We start from the raw sequence: 20,007 nt of genomic DNA, 5'->3' as shown, positions 1-20,007 counted from the left end.
GATAATTTATTCAATCGAATTCATGACATAAAGAAAATAAAATGTAGAAGATGTTTTGCTGAACTGCTACGTTTCTTAATCTGAAAGGGAATAAAACTAAGACAGGATGGACTTTGGAAATATTGGAAACTGAAAGAAATAATGATAACATTTATTTAATTAGGAAATATTGTTCACTTAACTTTATGACACAAAACTAAAAAACAGTATGTATTGGATCAAAGATAATGACATCCTCATACAGTCATGCATGATACCAATACATGCCGATCCGCCTTCTGTACACTAGGTGGTGCTGTTGCACAAACGCACTGATTCAGAAATAACACCGGAAAAAGAAGAAGAAGAATGGCTTCTTGCCTTCCGCGCTAACAGTGTTTTGTTGTAATGAATAAATGAATTAAATATTCTGGAAAGAAACTATTTTCCTGCCGGCCAGTTATAACTACGTACTTTAACCAGAGGACAGAATTAAAGCGGTATGTTGTTGTGTTTTAAATGTTTTAATTAAGTTTAAACGGGGCAAGTTAGCATCATGGTTAGCATAGCGGCTAAGATAATTGTGGTACTTTCTAATTAAAATTCGTTTTTAACCTTTGTGATTATTTTATTTGTTCATATTCATAACGTAAATATCAGCCACTTTATTATTAGTGACTCGGTTCGTGTTTCGGTGTGAAGAATTTGGACTCCAGACAGTTTTCTGGTTAACTTCCATTGAACCGGTTCCATGTTTTCCAGAATTTTCCAGGATTTTTCCAGACCATGCTGTCCTCACTGTGATCGACTAACAGCAGCATCATGGAGCGTCCTTCAAAGGACGGGGAGCCTCCTGCTGTCATCGACGTCACCACCAGCGAGAAGGTGATAATTATGAATAATTCTGGCTCAGATCAATAAAAGGATTCAGACTGAGAGAAACTGATCAACTACTTCTATCTGTTTCAAAACTTCTGATCCCAAAGAAACATTAAATGTAAATTAAAGGTTCTTCGGAGAGTTGTAGATTTTACATGAAGGACCTCCTGTAGCAGTCTGCGTTCCAGCGGAAATGAAGCGGATCCTCAGGGTTGGCCATCATTTTCCTGATTTTATGAAGAATCATTCTTTGCACCTGTACACATTTAGATCAGGTAGTCAAGAAATATGGACTGTCACCATAGCAACCGTCTCCTGTCATGGCGATGAGGTCGGAGCTCCATCATCTGCATGTAGCTTCTCTGCTTTGAGTAAAGGAGGCAGCTGAGTTGGTTCTTCTGATGCAGACGCTTCCTTTTAGAAATTGTCTGTGATCCTGGAGAGACGATGGATCCTTTCTTTCCTGGAATATCCTGGAATATCTTGGATTTCAGGATTTTGTCCGGGTTTCCTTTAGCGTTGAAGGAAAGAAGAAAGACATTAAATAGATATTTATGGAGCAGCAGTTTCTGCTGCAGAGATAATTTTGTGTAAAATGAAGCTGCTGCTGTTGTTTTAACTGAAACATTTCTCAGTTTTTTCCTTTAGAAACCAGAAAATGTTTGGTTTTTTATCCTTCAGGTGGTGGAGCTGCTGAACCAGGCGGCTCTGATCCCCGCGGATGAAAAGCTCACTGTTCTCAAACAGGTTTGTTTGTTTTCTCTGCAGTAAAATCCATTATTCTGTGTGTTTTCGAGGGGGCGCCCCCTGCTGGCAGGTTGTGCTGCAGTAACTCTGATTCTCAGTTTGTCTCCTTCAGGTTCAGGAACTCATCATCAACAAGGATCCGTCTCTTCTGGACAACTTCCTGGATGTAAGTAAAAAAAACAGAGTTATGGAAAAATGAATAAAAATAAAACTGGATGAAGACTTTTACACCTAGAATAAAAACAATGTTCTATCATTAACCTCATAATAAATAACTCGATTCTTCAGTTTTAATGATCTATTTACAGCAATCTTCACATTTACTGCCCCCTGCTGGTCGAAATGTGTAAAACATTAGAAAATAAATGAATCTTATTGACGGATGGATGTTTTGACATTTTGCATTTTAACTATTTATTTAATAAATGATCTATGCATTTAGTTAAGCATTTATTGTTCACACGTTACATGAAGTGATTTAATGATGTAAATGATTCTCCATTTAAAAAGATACAAATTCAGCTTTAGTTTTGTTTTTATTAAAGGGATTGTTGATGATTTTATTATATGCTTCTCCCATTAATAAATATTTTTATTTTAAAGTCGAACTTGATGAAGCTGCCATTCAGTCAGAGTTTATTTTGATCAGCCTCGTTTGCTGATTCATCATATTTCAGTGTTTTAATCTGATTTTAAATGTTTCTGTTGCTCAGGAGATCATCGCCTTCCAGACGGACCGGTCCATGGAAGTCAGGAAGTTTGTGATCGGGTTCATCGAGGAAGCCTGGTGAGCTGCCAGAACTCTGCCGGTTCTGGTACTGATTTCCCTCCAGAACCTCACTTCCTGTCGTTTCTGACCCGTTCAGCAAACGGGACAACGAGCTTCTGCTGCGGCTCATCGCCAACCTGAACCTGCTGCTGAAGGACGACAGCGTCAACGTGGTGAAGAAGGCCATCCTGTCCCTGACGCAGCTCTACAAGGTCGCCCTGCAGGTAGGAGGAGCGGGCCGACCGGAACCAACCGGACCGGAACCCAGCAGAGAGAACCCGACCTTTTACCTGATCCGGTTCCGGTTCTTTCCGTCAGTGGTTGGTCCGGTCCCGGTCGGTGTCGGAGATGCAGGAGGCCTGCTGGGACTTGGTGTCCCAGATGACCGGAGACGTTCTGAGCATGCTCGACTCGGAGAACGACGGCGTCCGGACGCACGCCATCAAGTTCACCGAGTCACTGATCGTCACGCTGTCGCCGCGGACGCCCGAGTCCGACGTCCCCAAGAGACAGGAAGGAGACATCAGCCTGGACAAGGTTCCCAGGGACCACCCCTATATCCGCTACGGTACGGCCCGGGGTCAGAGGTCAGAGGAGGCGTGGCGGCGGCGGCGCTAACCGTGTCTCTGGTCTGCAGATGCTCTGTGCGACGAGGGAAAGGCGGCGCTGGACAAGCTGCTGAAGTTCATGGTTCACCCGGCCATTTCCAGCATCAACCTGACAACCGCGCTCGGCTCCCTAGCAACCATCGCTAGGCAACGGCCCATGTTCATGTCTGAGGTGGTGCAGGCCTACGAGACGCTGCACGGTGAGGGTCAGAGGTCACAGAGGTCACAGAGGCAGAAAATCTACTGATGGACAGATGGATGTTTGGTTGGATGAACAAATGGAGGGATGACAGTTTGATGAACAGACTAATTGATTAAACTGATTACTTGATAATTACCCCCCCACAGCCAACCTGCCCCCCACCTTGGCCAAGTCCCAGGTGAGCAGCGTGAGGAAAAACCTGAAGCTGCACCTGGTGTCAGTTCTGAAGCATCCGTGCAGCCTGGAGTTCCAGGTCCAGATCGGCACGCTGCTGCTGGACCTGGGCATGCCGCAGAGCGAGATCAGCCGCAACACGCCGCTGCCGCGCGAGCAGAGGAAGCGCCCGCGCTACGAGCCCGCCGCCGAGGGCAAGAAGGTCAAGATGGGTGAGTGACCCCCCTCGCCCGGCTCCGCCCATCCGCCCGCGGTCTAATCAAAGTTTTGTTGCCCTCAGAGCCGGCGCTCATCGAAGATGACGAGGACAAAGAGGAGCCGGTGCCGCTCGCCGCCCCGAAGCCGGCGGCCGCCCCGACTCCACAGTCGGCCATCGACCTGACGGCCGAGTTCCTGCGACCCCTGCTGACCTCAGAGAACGTTGCCAACCTGGTGAGGCGCCGCCACTTCCTGTTTGTCTGCGTCGCCCCGGACCCGTCCTGCTGACGTCCGTCTGTCTGCCAGGTTCTCATCAGCATGGTGTACCTGCCGGACGTCATGCCGGCGTCCTTCCAGGCCACCTACACACCTGTGGAGTCGGCCGGAACCGACGCCCAGATCAAACACCTGGCCCGGCTGATGGCGACCCAGATGACAGCGGCCGGGATCGGACCAGGTCAGCGCCGCTAACGGCCGCAGGGCTAGCTGTGCTAGCATCTGGAAGCTAGCTGGATTAGCATGAGGAGCTGTACTAGCTTGTGGCTAGCTGCATTAGCATGAGGAGCTGTACTAGCTTGTGGCTAGCTGCATTAGCATGAGGAGATGTTCTAGCTTGTGGCTAGCTGCATTAGCATGAGGAGCTGTACTAGCTTGTGGCTAGCTGCATTAGCATGAGGAGCTGTACTAGCTTGTGGCTAGCTGCATTAGCATGAGAAGCTGGACGCTTCAGAGTTTCTGTGGATAAAGAGTCTGAGCAGCTTCAGCAGCATGTTGGTGACTGACCAATCAGAAGCCCAGGCAGCTGTGACATCACAGTGATGCGGCCGTGTTTCCTGTCAGGTCTGGAGCAGTGCAAGGCGCGGGAGGACGAGTCGGGGAAGGAGGAGCCGGCGGAGGACGAGTCGGGAGGGAAGGACGTCCTGATCAGGCGGTCGCTGTCCTCCATGGTGGGCCAGGCCATCTCCGTGGTGGGCGGCTACAGCGAGAAGCCGCCCGCCCCCGAGGCGCCCGCCGTCAAGAGGCTTCCTGAGCCCATCCTGCCCTCCGTCCAGACCAAGTGAGCCCGCCGGAACCAAAACCGTCCCGGTGGTCTGTAGGCCGCCCTGACGCTGTGCTCCTCTGCAGGATGGCGGGTGCCGGCGGCAGGAAGAAGGTGTTCCGCCTGGCGGACGTGGTTCAGCCGCTGTCCGACTCGCAGATTGGATTGCTGTCCTCCAGAGCCGTGAAGCGCATCCTGCACTCGGAGAAGGCGGTCACCCAGAGCGGCATGTCCCACGTAAGAGCCGAGGGCGGTCCGGTCCAGTCCGGTCAGGTCCATCTGGAAAAATGGTTTTAGGTCTGGATGATCAGAGATGAACGGAAACAGGAAGTTTACTCTGAATTTCTAGATATTAATAACAATAATCTGTTTTTTAAGTGTTGAATATTTGATACTAAAATTTAACTGTTTTTCTTCCTGCCTCTTGTTCCACTAAGTACTGACATGTATTTAGCAGAAGCTAATGCTAACCTGCTTGTTTTGAAGCCTGGCCAGTTAAGCTCCGCCCCCTCCACTTACTCTGCATTGAAACGCCGTCAGTGATGATGACAAAAAGTTAAAACAAAAGTAAAAAATACCTGAAATGGACAAAAAGTATTTTTATGCTTGAATAAATATTCTCTGGAGTTAAAGCATCTCCAGTATTAGGTTTTCGTTGCTTGTGCAGTTTCTGATTGGCCTGTTGCCTCGTGATTGAGGAATACTCGTCTGTGATTGGCTGGGTAAGTCCCACGTTTCCATGGATATGTAACTATGATGATGATGATGATGCTGCAGGTCAGGGTGAAGCTGCTGTCCCGGTTGGTGACCCAGTTCGAGGGCGTGATGAAGGAGGACGTCCTGGACTACGTCCTGGAGGACATGCGTTGCCGTAGCGACCTGGCCTTCTCTCTGCTGTACCAGGAGTACAATAGCTACCTGAGCCAGCTGCCGGCCGGCCTGCTGGACGGATACGACCACTGCCTCTACACGCTGCTGTCCGGGCTGCAGGAGAAACCCGAGCAGAGGGACGGGTCAGTGGGGCGGCCGCCATGATGTCCACTCTGTCCATTCTGTCCCTCCAATATGTCCTACTGTTGAAATATTGAACATAAATTCAAAGATTAATTATTTTTGGCTTAATCTGAATTTCTGGGAAAGTCTGGAAGAACCTGGAATGTCCGTAGCAACCGGATGACAGTCTGTAGCAACCGGATCAGTCTGACCCGTTTCCTGTTCCAGGCTCTTCACCAAGCTGGTTCTGGAAGCTCCCATCATCACCGAGTCGGCGCTGGATGTGATCCGCCGCTACTGTGAGGACGAGGTAACCGAGTCGCACCGTCCCCCGCCTCTGGCTGTCCCGCTGAGCTGTCTGCTGACCTTTGACCTCTATTTCAGTCCCGGGTTTATCTGGGCATGACGACGCTGAAGGAGCTGATCGTCAAGAGGCCGTCCAGGCAGTTCCAGTACCTCCATGTTCTGCTGGACCTCAGCTCCCACGAAAAAGAGAAGGTCTGGTTCTGCTGACTGGGCTGGGTCGGGCCGGACTGGTCCCACTGGTTTATACTGGTTTCATCAAATCCATCCGTCCTGATTTTATACATGAAAATGGACCAAATATCATCAGATCAATCTGAATCTGAACTAAAGCTAAAGCTCTGATAAATCTTGTCCTCTCGATCTGGTCAGCTGCTTGTTTTTAGCTAAAGCTCTGATAAACATAAATCAGATGCTAGTGCTAAATCTGATGCTAGTGCTAAAGCTAATGCTAAGATAGAGCTGTCGGTGTGCTGCAGGTCCGCAGCACAGCGCTGGCCTTCCTGAAGCGGATGTATGAGAAGGATCACCTGAGGGACTACATCGAGAAGTTTGCCCTGAACTACCTGCAGCTCCTGGTTCACCCGAACCCGCCCTCGCTGCTGTTCGGCGCCGACAAGGACACGGGTCAGCGTCCCTCACCGACCCGTCACAGCGCAGGAAGCGGCTACGTTTGCAGAGGGACTAATGTCTGATGTCCCTGCAGAGGTTGCTGCTCCGTGGACGGAGGAGACGGTGAGACAGTGTCTCTTCCTCTACCTGTCCCTCCTTCCTCTGAACCACCGGCTGGTCCATGAGCTGGCGTCTGTCTACACCGAGGCCATCGCCGACATCAAGCGCAGCGTGCTGCGCGCCATCGAGCAGCCGGTGAGTCCGTCCTCGTGTCTCTTCTAGGAAACGTTTGACCAGACATTACGGGGTGTATGTATACTTATGACCCCGTGTGGATCAGCAGAGTCAGCCGGTCTGTATCTGCAATCCACTTGTACGCTTCTGATTTTATTTTGTTACGTAACAGCTAAGGAAATTAGTGCTTTAGAATGAATTCAGGGGAAGCTAGCAAGCTAAGCGCTAATGGAGGTGTTCCTGTATAAAATGAGCGATTTCTGTGTCTAATGAAGACAAGGAATGATGTTTGTACCATTCCTCTTACCTGTGAGCCTGCAGCACATGTTCTCTGTTCTGGACCTGAGACATTAGCAGTTAGAATGACTCTGCAGATCTATAGATCTATAGCTCATCCTGACTGTTTGGGTTTTTGTCCTTGCAGATCCGCGGGATGGGGATGAACTCTCCAGAGCTGCTTCTTCTGGTTGAAAACTGTCCTAAAGGGGCGGAGACTCTGGTCACTCGCTGTCTGCACATTCTGACCGATAAAGGTAGAAAAGATCTGAACCCAGACAGAAACATGAAGGTCCAGATGGGACCGGTCTGGTTCTGATGCATGTCGTTCCTCCGCCCAGTGCCTCCGTCGCCGGAGCTGGTGGAGCGGGTCCGGGACCTCTACCACAAGCGTGTTCCGGACGTCCGCTTCCTGATCCCGGTCATCAACGGCCTGGAGAAGGTGGAGTTGCTGAGGGAACGGGTCGGTCCGGCGCCGCTCGGCTGGCGTTTCGCTGACGGTTCTGTTTCCTCCTCAGAATGAAGTCATCCAGGCTCTGCCGAAGCTCATCAAGCTCAACCCGATCGTCGTGAAGGAAGTCTTCAACCGGCTGCTGGGAACTCAGCACAGTACGGCTCTGCTTCCCCACCGGGGGGCGCCGCTTCCCCCGCGCTACTGCTAGGCCTCAGCTGTTCTGTAACAGCTGGGGGTGTAAAATATCCGGTTCTGGTGGTTTGGTACCAAATGAACACAGCAGGATGTTTGCGTGGGAACCGCATAGCGTAGTGAATGGTTCTGTAGGGAAACGTTTAGACGTGACGCCACAGAGGACTCTCAGGTTTTACAGCATCTGGAAACATTAGTTTAAGTCAAACCAGGAACAACGTTACTGGTTCTGGAGTCCGGATCCAGCGACCCGGTGTTTCCGATCAGCTGATGAGATTTTCTCAGCATGTTGGTGCAGCTGGATCACCAGGCGGCTTAAACATGTTTTACTATCAAACCAAAGCGAAAGGAAACAAAAACCTGTTTATAAACAATTTGTCTTGATGACAGCGAAGCGGGTTAGCAGTTAGCCGTTAGCTAACAGGTTCTGTTTCTGCCAGTGAATTCAGTTTCTGTTGGCAGGTGAGGGAAGCTCTTCGGTTTCTCCGCTGACTCCAGGAGATCTGCTCATCGCCTTGCACAACATCGACTCAACAAAGTGCGACATGAAATCCATCATCAAAGGTCAGAGTTCAAACACCGAGCTGCTTAGGGGCTCCAGCGTTTCAGTAACACCCTGATGTGTCAGGAAGCGTGAGAACAAACCAAGCAGCAGAAATATCAAGTTTAACTGAATCGTTTATAGCTGTGATGTTTACATCTAAACGCCCAGAAATAAGAAAACGGCTCCTAAAGTAACAAAACTAAGATTTATTTAAGAGGACAAACTTTATTAGATTTATTAGGTATTATTTTAAACGAGCTGTCCACCATGGTATTTAGCAGAAGCTAACACCATGGCGCTACACCGACACAGTGTTTAGTGGAAAGTAATGCTAAGGGTTAAATTCAGCCATGTTAATTAACGCCTGCGATGTCACTGACTCGTGTTACATCGCCCTCTAGAGGGCCAGATCTGTTGCAGTCTTCATCCTCACCACTAGATGTCAATGTTCCTATAAAGTTTTTGTATTTTCAGGATGTTTTTGGTGATTAAATATGTCTGATCTCCTGTGTGGTTAATTTGTGTCCTTTGGACCGACAGCCACCAACCTGTGCTTCGGGGAGAAGAACGTCTACACGTCGGAGGTTCTGGCGGTGGTGATGCAGCAGCTGATGGAGCAGAACCCGCTGCCCATGCTGCTGATGCGCACCGTCATCCAGTCCCTCACTATGTACCCGCGCCTGGGCGGCTTCGTCATGAACATCCTGTCCCGCCTCATCGTCAAGCAGGTGAGCCGCCGCCGCCGGGTCAGTCGACTCCATCGGGTCAGCGCCTGACCTCCACCCGTCCTCCAGGTGTGGAAGTACCCCAAGGTGTGGGAGGGCTTCGTGAAGTGCTGCCAGCGGACCAAGCCGCAGTCCTACAGCGTTCTGCTGCAGCTGCCGCCGCTGCAGCTGGCCAGCGTGTTCGAGCGCTGCCCGGAGATGAGGGCGCCGCTGCTGCAGCACGTCCTTTCCTTCACGCCGCATCAGGTCAGAACTCTTCTCGCTTCCTGCCCGCCGTGCTGCGCCACGCTCCTGACCGTCCCCCTTCCTGCCCACAGCAAGCTCACATCCCGAACTCCGTCATGGCGGTGCTGGAGGCCCACAAGAAGCTCGACCCGGTGCCAGCGGAGCCGGTTCTGGAGGTCAGCGCCGTTCCTCCCTCTGGGTCTGGCCGGGTTCAGGGTCTCACTGTCCTCTGATGTTCCAGGAGGAACCGGCAGAACCAACTGTCGCACAGCAACCAGGACCCGGACCAGAACCAGGACCGGCGCTACAGCAGGAAACAGTTCTGCTGAGGGACGAAGAAGAACCGATGGAACAGGAAGAGGCGGAGCCACCGACACCTGAGACGACCGACCCGATTCACCAGGTGAGCCAACTTCCTGTTCTGACGGGTCGCCACGACCTGACTCGGGTCCGAAAAACCAAACAAATGGACTGACTCGAGTCCCAGTGGTTCTGGTTCTGACCCAAAACAGGAACCTGGTCAGTTAAAGTCTGGAGGAACTTTCCTGCAGGAGGAAGAGCCGAAAGCCGCAGAGGAACCAGAACCAGAACCGGGCCAGGAGCCATTGGAGGAACCGATGGAGGAGCCTGAAGCCGAGCCGTCGGATCAGCCGGAACCGCTCACGGCTCCGGAACCGGAGGCGGCACCGCCTGCAGCTGGAAGCGGGTCGGAGGACCCAGAGTAGACCGATGGTTCTGCTGCTGTAACCCGGTTTAACCCGACTGGGTCAATAAATGTTAGTTTGTCAGAACTTATGTTTCGTCCTTCCTGTCGGGTCAGAGGTCCAACTTGAACGATTCTGGTCGGAGAAGACGAGGATCAGAATTTATTTCATGAACAACTTCATGCATCGGTCCAGAGTAGAAACAGAATGTACTCAAGTAAAAGTCCAGTTACTTTAATATTAAGTTATCAGGGTAAAACTCTTAAAGGAAAATAAAAAAAGGACGTCCCTAAAACTTTATTACAAATTATACTTGATTACAGTAACGTGAGTAAATGCAACTAGTTCATCCTAAGAAGTGTCAATAAATGAAAACCTAGAGGCAAATTATTTTCATTTATAAATAATATTATGATCCAATCAGTTTAACTGGTTAGTTTCTAGTTTAGCTGGTTCGGGTGGGTGTTCTGAACTCTGTGGTCAGCAGGTTCAATAAGGTTCTGCTGAGTTAATTAGTTCCTCCAGCAGGGGGCGGTAGAGAGTTAAAGAGCTCCTTCCAAACCTCCAAAGAAGAATGGGAACTTTGCTTCAGTTCATCCGGTCCTGGTACCAGAATCCCGACCCGGACTGGCCCAGACAAGAGTTCTAGATGAAGGCCGTGATTCTCGCCGCGGGCTACGGAACCAGGCTGCAGCGGGACGTTTCCTCCGACCGCAGCGGCAGGTTCGCTCACCTGGTCGGGGTCCCGAAACCGCTGCTGCCGGTGGGCCGGAGCCCGCTGATCAGCCGCTGGGTCCGGGCGCTGACCCGGTCCGGAACCGTGGACGGGATCTACGTGGTGGTAGGAACCCAAAAATACTCGAATCACGTTTCAGTAGAGATGATCAAACAGAACCGGTCCAGACAGCTGAACCGAAGGGAATGATCCGGATCCTAATTGGAACCGATTAATGAACTAGATGACCCAGAACTATTCCGTTCGGTTTATCAACTCCACGCAACCTTTGACCCCTTCTAGTTAAAAACCAACACAGCCAAACTTGAACTGGACCGTTTTACTTTAAAGGTTCTATTTATTTGTAAAACTTTTATCCCACTGCTTAAAAACGGATACATTTTTATACTGTTTGGTTTTTTTGGACAGGGCCGGTCCAAGGCATACGCAAGCTAAGGGCTCCTGCTTAGGGTCTCGTTAATGCTAGAGTTTTTTTTGAGAAGGAGAATGCTGTTAAATGTGATTCGATCATTTCAGAACAGATCAAATATTTTTCAACATCTAAACACAGCATTTTAAGCTTTGATCTTAAGGAATTGCAACATTTAGTTTGTAACAGATAAAAAACCTCCTTGTTTAATAGCTGCACTAAGCTAGCTCAAATCTAAAAATTCAATCTTTTCCTTGTACTTTAACTGGGATTTGTTCACAAATTCACCTCAGCAGGAAATCTCCACCCCAAGATTTAACCAGCAACTAGCTTCAACCCTCAAGCTAAATATTTAATTCCAATGTATACCTGGTAAGCTAATGCTTAGCTGGCAAGCTAATGTTTAGCTGGTAAGCTAATGTATACCTGGTAAGCTAATGTTTAGCTGGTAAGCTAATGTTTAGATAATTAACTACACATTTAGTTTCTGACATTATAAAAATGAACAAAATGGTGAAAATATGAATTTGGAAGATGGACCTCAGTTTTTTCCTGACAGGCTAAATAACCAAAATTCTAGTTACATTTTTGAATGTAACTATAGCAACGGGAGCCTGTAGCTTTAAGAACTTTCTATCATTTATTTTTGGTTTATTCTGAATAATTCTGACAGAAATGAACCTGACATGCAGTTTGGAGTGAAACGGGTCAGAATGAAACCAGATTTAAACGTCAGACGGTTTGTGACCAGAACTCTGGCGGGTTTTAAATTGGACCGCCTGGTTCCGGTTCTGCTCTTCCCCAGACCAACGCTCTCCACCAGGCTGCGTTCGCCGTTTGGGCTGCAGAGTTTCCAGAAGTGCAGATTCTCAGCGATGAGACGCGAAGCAACGAAGTAAACCGAGAAAAACCCGTTAGAACCGGTCCGGTTCTGATCCGACCCACATTAACATGGTCTGTCCGTCCCAGGAGCGGCTCGGCGCCGTCGCCTGCCTGCAGCTGGCGGTGAAGCACTTCGGCATCCAGGACGGCGTGACCGTCATCGGAGGGTGAGTTTCTGGTCGGTCTGGACCCGTAACGGTTTCAGGGACTTGATGCCGGTTCTGATGTTTCTGCAGCGACACGCTGTTCAGGGAGGACTTCAGTCTGGGCCGGGTCACACAGAAGGTTTCTGAGCTGCAGGCGAGGAGCGGCGACAGCTGCCTGCTGCTGTGCTACCGCTGCAGGGACGAAGGTGAGATCATCATCATCATCATCATCGCTGCAGTTAGTGGAAGGACGAACGTTCTGCTGCTCTGCAGAAACCCAGAAGTACGGGATCCTGGAGGTGGACGACGATCTCCGGGTTCTCCGGATGAAGGAAAAGCCGCGGCCTTCAGAGACCGAGTCCAGGAGAGCCGTGAGTCCATCTGGGCGCCCGATGCTAGCTACATGCTAGCTGCATGCTAGCTGCGCTAACCATAAAGCATGCATCACAACAGTTATACCAACACTGGATAGAAGCTCATTCTAAATCACAATTCCATTATGCTAATTAGCAGAAGCTAATGCTGAAGCACTAAATCAACATGGTATTTAGTGGAAACTAATGCTAACATGCTATAAGAACAGTATTTAGCTGGTACTGTTTCATTATATTATGATGTTCAGCAAAGTGTTCCCACCTGTCTCAGTTTTTGACCTGTGAATATTATTAATATTTCATGTGCTGATATTTCCCAGTGTCCGTGTTTCTACGTCTTCTCCAAGGAGAGTCTTCCTCTGCTGGACGCCTTCCTGGAGGAGAAGAAGGTCACATTTAACCTGAACGACCAGTTTTAGCGTCCAGACGTTCAGATTCTCACTGAGAAACTTTCTGTCATCAGGACGCTCCGATCGAAGAGCGCGACGCTCCGGGGAACTTTGTGTCGTGGCTCATCCCGAGGTAACGGAAACGCTGCTTCAGCCGCTCCGAGTCCGTCCAGCAAGCAGAAAATGATTTATAACTTTTTTAACTCGTTTCTAACGTCATCAGGAAGCCGGTTTTCGCCCATGAGATCTCCGGACGCTTTGACGTGGGAAACCTGCCGTCTTACCTGGAGTGTGACGTTTACTTCAGCGAGAAGCTTCAGGACGACAAATCGTTCATGGTTTAAGGAACCAACTTTTAATAGGAAATGATTTTAGAATGATTCAAACAGGAAATCAGAGGCTGTCAGTCACCCGGTCAGGAGCCTCCTGCATTTATCGGACGCCTTCTCCCGCCGGTCCTCCATCTTGGCCACGCGCGAGCCGAACTGCATGGCCCGCTTGGGCAGGACGGCCGATCGGCCGAGGCCCAGCCGCTGGGCCGCCGACCGCAGGAGGAGCTTCTCGCCGACGCCGCGCGGCAGAGACAGGTCGGCCTTCAGCCAGACGGGCAGCGAGCTCAGGAAGCTGACCACGCCCTCGTCCAGGTACGGAAACCTGCAGGGACAAACGGGACGGAAACAACATGCAAACAATGCGGCGGGTCGGATCAGAACCAGTCACACCCATTTCAATCTGGGCAGCAGAATAAATTCATCCAGGTTTAAGTTCCTATTACATTAAAACATTTATTTCCTTTCGCTCCCAGTCTGACCATCAGGGTTTAATCTCTCGTCTGTCAGCAAATAGATGAAAATTTACCAATAAAAGGATTTTATAAAATCTATTTCGATTGTTTTTTTTATTATTTTCAGAAAAAGCCTCAATAAAAACTAAAATGTTTCTTTATGAAAAACTTTTGCTGGTTTTTATTCTGCATGATGGAATGAAACAACAAAAAACACTTTTCATTTTTTATAAAATTACAAGGAACAAAATCTAAAAACTGACAGCAATGTGTCATTAAAATGAGTTTGGAATCAAATTTTGTTATGAAAATATAATTTCTAACTTCATTAAAACTTAATATTCACAGTCTGGGGGATATTAAGCACCTTTTGCCATATAATTTAATAGTTGCATATTTTAACGTGTTTCTAATATTGCATACAAAAAGGTTGTTAAATTAAAAATGTGCAGAATGACCATCTTTTTATCTGATTAGTCTTCAGACTAATCAATCATCAAAATAAGAGATTAATCACCAGAGAATAATTGATTAATCAGAGTAATTTGATGATTAATTAATAATCTTTAGCTGCTCTGATTGGTTCGGTTTGATCAGCTGCTCAAAAACCTGATTTTTAATTTTTTCTCAAACTAAACTGGTCTGGAAACTTCAACCTGCAGCCTCAGCGATGCTTTCCTGCATAAACTTCAACATTTCAGCTTTATGTTGTAACAAAAATCCATATTTTTTCGTTAAATGTTAATATTTCCACCAGATTGTTATAAAAGTTATTTGAGGTCTTCTGGCTCCGCCTACCTGGCCTCCTTGCCCTGGTCTCCCACCACTCGGTCGTCCCGGCCCAGGTTCCTGGAGGAGATCCGGCCCAGCTCCATCCTCAGCTCCTCCAGAAGTCCCCGGAGTCCCGCCGTCTGGAACCGGACTCTGTGGCGGGAGTAACCGGCCAGCTGCTCATCCGCTCCGATCCCGGTCAGGACCACCTGCCGGGCGGCGCAGAAACAGCGAAGGATCAGCCGGAATCACATTTTACCGCGTGGCTCGTTGACCTACCACTCGGTGTGAACGGTTAGCACGCAGGCGCAGAGGAAGAACGCAAACGTCACACAGCAGCGAGAAAATGCCCTGATTAAATTATCGATTTAATTAACTAAAACAAACGTTTTAAGACCCAGAAAATAAAATCTGGGTTACTTTAACACTTTATAGGGTTAATTTTAATAAAACAAAAACCTTTAAAAGGTTTTCAGCCTGAAGACTTTAGCAAAAACGCAACACTTCCATCAAGAAAATCATCTATTCTCAATCATGATTAATCAATTACTGAAATAATTGTCCATAGGGATGATTAATGCTGGCTCTGATTGGCTAGAATGTGACAATTTAGATGCTTAATCACCAGAATAAACTGTTTAATCAACAATAAACCAAAAAGCCTAATCAGTCTCATGTTTTTCTTAAATCTGAAGAATAAAGAACTAAAATCCGGATCTGCAGGTTGAGCCTTGAAGAAAACAGGAAATTGTTCTCGGCATCAGAAGGTGAAAGGTCACCTTGGCTGAGGAGGTGAAGGGCCTGGGCCCGCCGTCCTCCATGACGGCCCCCACGCCCCTGGCAGCGAACCAGACGGCGCAGCCGATGCTGTCGTCCAGCACCGAGTCCAGCGGAAGCACCAGGTGCCGGATCCGCTGCCGCCGAGCCTCCTGCAGTTCCTCCGGCGTCACGTTGATCTCTACGAAGTTCCAGCGCCGCTCAGGATTCAGGCCGCGCAGTTCCTCCAGACCGGCCCTTCCCGTCAGTCGGTCCGGAACGTCAAAGGGGCTGAAGGTTCGGGGAGAAGCCGGGTCGCTGTTCGGGGAATCCTTGTTCCGCTTCTTGTTGTGGTTCTTTGGCTCCTGGAGTCGGAAGGCGACGTTCAGCAGGTCGATGGGATGCTGAGCGGGAACGTGGCGGTCCGCCAGAGCGGCCAGGATCATGGAGTCGATTCCTCCGGAGAAAAGAACAGCGACGCTGGCAGAACCGGCCGGAGGAGGCGGAGCCTGGACTCGTCTCCGCACCGCCTCGCTCAGGACTCGGATCAGATGATTCGCCTCATCCGGGCGCGCGCTTCCCGCCAGCAGCTCCTCCAGCTCCCGGACCGACAGCCGGGACTCGGTTAGCGGGTCAGGGCTGGCGGCAGGAAGTGACTCGTTCAGAGGAGGAACTGGGGCGGACAGAACGAGTCCGGCCGGGTTCATCACCGCCCGGCAGTCGATGGGAAGGGATTCCAGGCTGGTGGAGAGAATATCGGGATGAGCCCAGGGAAAAATCTCCAAGGAAACAGAACCGGATCGAGCGAACTCCTTCAGGTTGACCCTGAACACACCGGCGGCCAGGACTTCCTGCCAGCTCCGCGGGTCGGAGGCCGGACTGTGCGCCGCCACTGAGGTCAGGGTCATCGTTCCCGCAGAGAAACTCCACAGCAAGCTCCGCCTGCCGAAGAAGTCCCGGCCGAACCAGAGGCACTCCGCCGCCCTCTGGTGGTAAACAAAGGCCCAGGGCCCGCGGACCGCCGACAGAACCGCTAGGGTCTCAGCGGCGGTTCCGCAGGACTGCAGCCGCTCAGAGAGGACGGTGGTGTCGTTCTGGTCCGGATCCACCGGAAGGCCACCGAAGACCTCCCCGTTCCACAGCAGGATGTTCCCGGCGGCGTCCCGCAGCGGCTGCGGCGTGTGGAGGCCCCGCATGTGGAGCACATGGGCGGAGAACAGGCACCGATAACCGGAGTCCGTCCCTGCAACCGAGACGTCCCGGCTGGAGTCCGGTCCTCTCCTCTGCAGAGCTTCCAGGACCGCCTGGTCCCATTCCTCCGGAGCCGCGGACCTGCTCAGCAGGCAGAAGATCCCGCACATGGTGATGACCTCACAGGTCCTGCTGCTCCTTCTTCATGTAGTCCAACTCCTCTGCAGACAGAACGGACCGGGATCACGACTCCATCAGGGTCAGAAGACACGACCCGGAAAAGAACGACTTACTTTTACAGGAACTCAGAGTCTGATTTCTGTCGGCCAGGAAGAAAACGTTGCTGTTCCTCTGCTGGATGTAAACTTTCTGCAGGAAACAAACACAAACATGCATCAAGTCAACAGAAAAACGGATTTTATAGTTTTAAATGATCCAGTCCAGACAAACTGAATGGCTAAAACAGCAGTTTGATGGTTTAGGAACCCAAATAACAGATTTAAAAACATGAATATTTTGTTGAGCTGATGTCTGTTCATACAATAAGTTAGCAGCAAAAAGGATTTTGGAATTGAAAATGTTTGTTTTGTCGAATCTTTTCTCTATTAATTATGATTAAGCAATAAGACTCTGCAATTAACTCGGTTAGATATTTTAATAGAGACCTATCACTGAAATTTAAATTGAAAGCCAGGTTGTGATTGGTGGAACTACATTTCATGCTGATCCACATGGATCGGTTTCACTCCGCTTTACCTGAATAATTAGAGAAATGTTGATGTCTGTAAAGTCAGGGTGTTAGTAGAACATCGCTGCTCACCCTGTTTTTCTTCAGGTTCGAAAGCTCGTCCACAATAATCTTCTGCTCCTTCACCTAAAAGATAAAAATTCAAATAATCAAACCAAACACATACACAGTTGATAACAGCTTGTGTAAAGTCATAATATCCATCTAAAACATCCAAACCTCAGTATTAAAACATGTGAAAGCTGCTTATCCTCCTCTATATTAGCGTGTTAGCCGATAGAAACTGGTTTTAACGAACCTTTCTGTTCAGTTCCTCCTTCAGCGCTGAATATTCGCTCACATTATCGCTGCTGCCGGAGTTTGTTTGAGACATTTTGTCCAAAACTAAACTAAAACAAGCTGTTTGGCGGAGCTAGCAACCGGCTAGGAGCGGCATGCTAGCAGGTTCATCACCCGGTTTAGGTTTTGCCCCTAAGAGACAGGTTCCGGTTCATGAACAATGAAGCGTCGGAATCGCACGTCTACGTCGCCGCCATGTTGCGAGAGGCAACAAACAAGAGAAATCGTGCTGTGTAGTTTATCCAGCCATCATATACTGTTATTTAAATCCCTTACATGTTTTACTTAATGTGTGCTATTTACATGATTATGTTCACATTTTTGATGTATTGCGCTGTAATATCTTATGTTACATTTAGTAAATTAATTTTTAAAAGTTATGTAATGAAAATTCAACAGAAATTCCAACAAAGATAATCTCCAAAAATAGGAATAGAACCAAAATGTTCACATTATTTTCAAACATAAATGCGACATTTGAAGAGCTGATACATATAATGTGAGCTTCAGTAAAATTATACAGATTTAGTGCACTTTCAAATAAGACTTTTAAAAACAACATTTAAGAATACAAATTTTGTCTATTATCAAATTCCTCTTTATTTTCAGAGTAAAAACCAAATCTAATAGTCTGAAAAGCTACATTTGGGCAAATTACTTTTTTCTAGGTTATGCAATTTTTTAAGATATATTGCAAGAGTAAAATTGATGTTCAACTGTTTTGATTTACAAATTACATGAAGTGCATGTTTTCCAGTGTTGAAGAAAGTCTTTGGTTTTTAAACTCGCTTTACTACTTCTCAATGAATTTCTTCGGTTTTAGGAGAAACTGGACAAGTAATGTATTTCTATTGTTTTGTTATGTAGTATGGTTAAAAGAAATTAAGAAAATGATAAACACGGAGTTTATTCCCCACACCACCAGGGGGCGATAAAACCATGTGAAAATAACTGAAGTGAAGAAGCGGTAGGTGGGAAATGCGCATGTGCAGAAGAATGTTTACACGGTAGGAGAGTTTACAAGGACACAACGAGTTTCTGTTTTAACTGAAACACTTTGAAAAAGCGGAGGAAAAAAGAGATTCGTCTGCGGGCCGAGGTTCGGTAAAATGGCCTGTTTGAGTCCGGTTCTGTCCGGCAGAACCAGGCTGGTCCGGTACCTCTCCGGGATCAATGTGTTGGTCCACAGCATGGCTGCTAGCAGACCGATCTCAGCAGCTGCTGCCTGCTCCGTAAAGAACTATGATCTGGTCCGAACCGGAACAGCTGGGTCCGACCAGAACCCGGCCGGTCCGGACCGTCACCTTTACCTGTGTGACCAAGCGGGCCTGCAGCGCCCCTTGGAGGGAGAAGGAGAGCACAGCAGGAGAAACGGGCTCTCGGGTTTCCAGGTAACTGATGAAGTTCTTCCGTCCGAACTTTCCGAACCTCCCGGTTCCGACTCCAGGGTGGAGTGTGCCATCCTGTCCTGCCCGGAAACATTAAGAAGAGACTTCCTGTCCATGTTCCCGGAGGCTCCGGTGTCCGACCTGACGGTCATCACGGTGACCCAGAAGACCCGGAGCGACATGACGTCATGGAGCGACGCGGTGGAGCGCGAGCGGGAGGAGAAGCTGGAGACGTTCATCCACGGAGCGCGGGAAATCTGCGGGGCCCTGCGGGCCGACGGCTTCTGGGCTGACTTCATCGACCCGTCCTCCGGCCTGGCCTTCTTCGGCTCCTACACCAACAACACGCTGTTTGAGACGGATGGGCGCTACGCCCAGCTGGGCTTCCACATCGAGGACCTGGGCTGCTGCCGGGCGGTCCGCCATTCCCTCTGGGGGACGCACGTCTTTGTCGGGACGATTTTCACCAGCGCCCCGGCCGGAGCCTCCGTCCTGGAGAAGCTGCTCAGCATCTAAACACAGCAGACAGAACAACTGATTCATTCAACTTTTTCACTTCATGAACATCCGAAATGTTGACAAAGTTAAATAAAATAGTTTTCATTAAGAGAAAAGTAAAGAAACAGTTAATTTTTTGGGAAAATATGGATGTCAAAAGGTGCCATAATTCAATGAATGAATAGTTGCCTAGTGGCGGCTCTAGGGGGTGCTATAGCTCCGTAAGAAAATGTCAGATCATTTTCTTTCTCATCCAACTTGATATCCTTTAGTATGTTATTTTCCTAGCAAAATGTAATTATGTATTGAGTAAAAGAATGTCATGTTGCAATATGAAATTAACTTTTATGCATATTTTCAATTCCACAATACAACTGGAGTGAAAATGGATTGTCTTCTACGACCCATACTAAGAGGAAACTGTGAATTAAACGGGAAAGGTTGTAATCACCAGTTTGACAGTATCTCAAGTATTTACAGCAAAAACTGATAAATGCTTATATTGTGTTTCTCAGCCATATTGTCCACCTCTATATACTGGACTATACTTTTTAGAATAACTAAAACTGTTTCAAATAGTTTAAAAACATACAGCACATTTCAACACCATCAACTCTACATATCAAAATCTATTTTCTAGTTTGTTTCTCCTCTTAGATTAAAATAACCATAATAACACTGATGTGGTGTAAGCTAATTACAATGATGCTAATGAGCGTTAGCTCAGGAATGATGAAGC

General features: G+C 48.5%; 4 protein-coding genes across 7 annotated transcripts; 3 read left to right on the top strand and 1 right to left on the bottom strand.

The window, feature by feature from the left end:
• Positions 1-316: 316 nt before the first annotated feature.
• Positions 317-9,944, top strand: sympk (symplekin). Of its 2 annotated transcripts, none has more exons than XM_032567931.1 (27): positions 317-479; positions 742-864; positions 1,540-1,605; positions 1,718-1,771; positions 2,319-2,392; positions 2,472-2,598; positions 2,693-2,942; positions 3,012-3,182; positions 3,331-3,570; positions 3,639-3,790; positions 3,863-4,013; positions 4,397-4,613; positions 4,682-4,832; positions 5,373-5,608; positions 5,817-5,898; positions 5,973-6,086; positions 6,371-6,518; positions 6,598-6,758; positions 7,162-7,270; positions 7,355-7,455; positions 7,532-7,622; positions 8,122-8,223; positions 8,744-8,931; positions 8,998-9,174; positions 9,246-9,329; positions 9,395-9,556; positions 9,705-9,944. In XM_032567931.1, the coding sequence occupies exons 2-27, from the start codon at positions 802-804 to the stop codon at positions 9,876-9,878; spliced, it is 3,645 nt and encodes a 1,214-aa protein (XP_032423822.1). In that variant the 5' UTR covers positions 317-479; positions 742-801; the 3' UTR covers positions 9,879-9,944. The 2 variants fall into 2 exon arrangements, with proteins under 2 accessions (XP_032423822.1, XP_032423821.1); XM_032567930.1 differs by having other exon boundaries at positions 9,666-9,944.
• A 92-nt stretch (positions 9,945-10,036) lies between these two features.
• LOC116723200 (glucose-1-phosphate adenylyltransferase) lies at positions 10,037-13,179 on the top strand. Of its 2 annotated transcripts, XM_032567935.1 has the most exons (8): positions 10,037-10,698; positions 11,808-11,897; positions 11,972-12,051; positions 12,121-12,236; positions 12,304-12,401; positions 12,725-12,793; positions 12,868-12,926; positions 13,017-13,179. In XM_032567935.1, exons 1-8 carry the CDS (start codon positions 10,507-10,509, stop codon positions 13,135-13,137), a joined length of 825 nt encoding a protein of 274 aa, XP_032423826.1. In that variant the 5' UTR covers positions 10,037-10,506; the 3' UTR covers positions 13,138-13,179. The 2 variants fall into 2 exon arrangements, with proteins under 2 accessions (XP_032423826.1, XP_032423827.1); XM_032567936.1 differs by lacking the exon at positions 11,808-11,897.
• On the bottom strand, positions 13,126-17,167 carry asnsd1 (asparagine synthetase domain containing 1). 2 transcript variants are annotated; one of them, XM_032567933.1, is made up of 5 exons: positions 17,052-17,167; positions 16,589-16,664; positions 15,128-16,516; positions 14,376-14,557; positions 13,126-13,447 (listed from the first exon to the last, which is right to left on the bottom strand). In XM_032567933.1, the coding sequence occupies exons 3-5, from the start codon at positions 16,463-16,465 to the stop codon at positions 13,201-13,203; spliced, it is 1,767 nt and encodes a 588-aa protein (XP_032423824.1). In that variant the 5' UTR covers positions 16,466-16,516; positions 16,589-16,664; positions 17,052-17,167; the 3' UTR covers positions 13,126-13,200. The 2 variants fall into 2 exon arrangements, with proteins under 2 accessions (XP_032423824.1, XP_032423823.1); XM_032567932.1 differs by having other exon boundaries at positions 17,116-17,156.
• A 1,164-nt stretch (positions 17,168-18,331) lies between these two features.
• LOC116723201 (methylmalonic aciduria and homocystinuria type D homolog, mitochondrial-like) lies at positions 18,332-19,782 on the top strand. Its single transcript, XM_032567937.1, has one exon. The coding sequence runs from the start codon at positions 18,492-18,494 to the stop codon at positions 19,284-19,286; it is 795 nt and encodes a 264-aa protein (XP_032423828.1). The 5' UTR covers positions 18,332-18,491; the 3' UTR covers positions 19,287-19,782.
• The last annotated feature ends 225 nt before the right edge of the window (positions 19,783-20,007 follow it).

This window comes from Xiphophorus hellerii, chromosome 7 (genome assembly GCF_003331165.1).
Source record: "Xiphophorus hellerii strain 12219 chromosome 7, Xiphophorus_hellerii-4.1, whole genome shotgun sequence".
NCBI lineage: Eukaryota > Metazoa > Chordata > Actinopteri > Cyprinodontiformes > Poeciliidae > Xiphophorus > Xiphophorus hellerii.
This window is presented reverse-complemented; position numbering and strand designations above follow the sequence as displayed.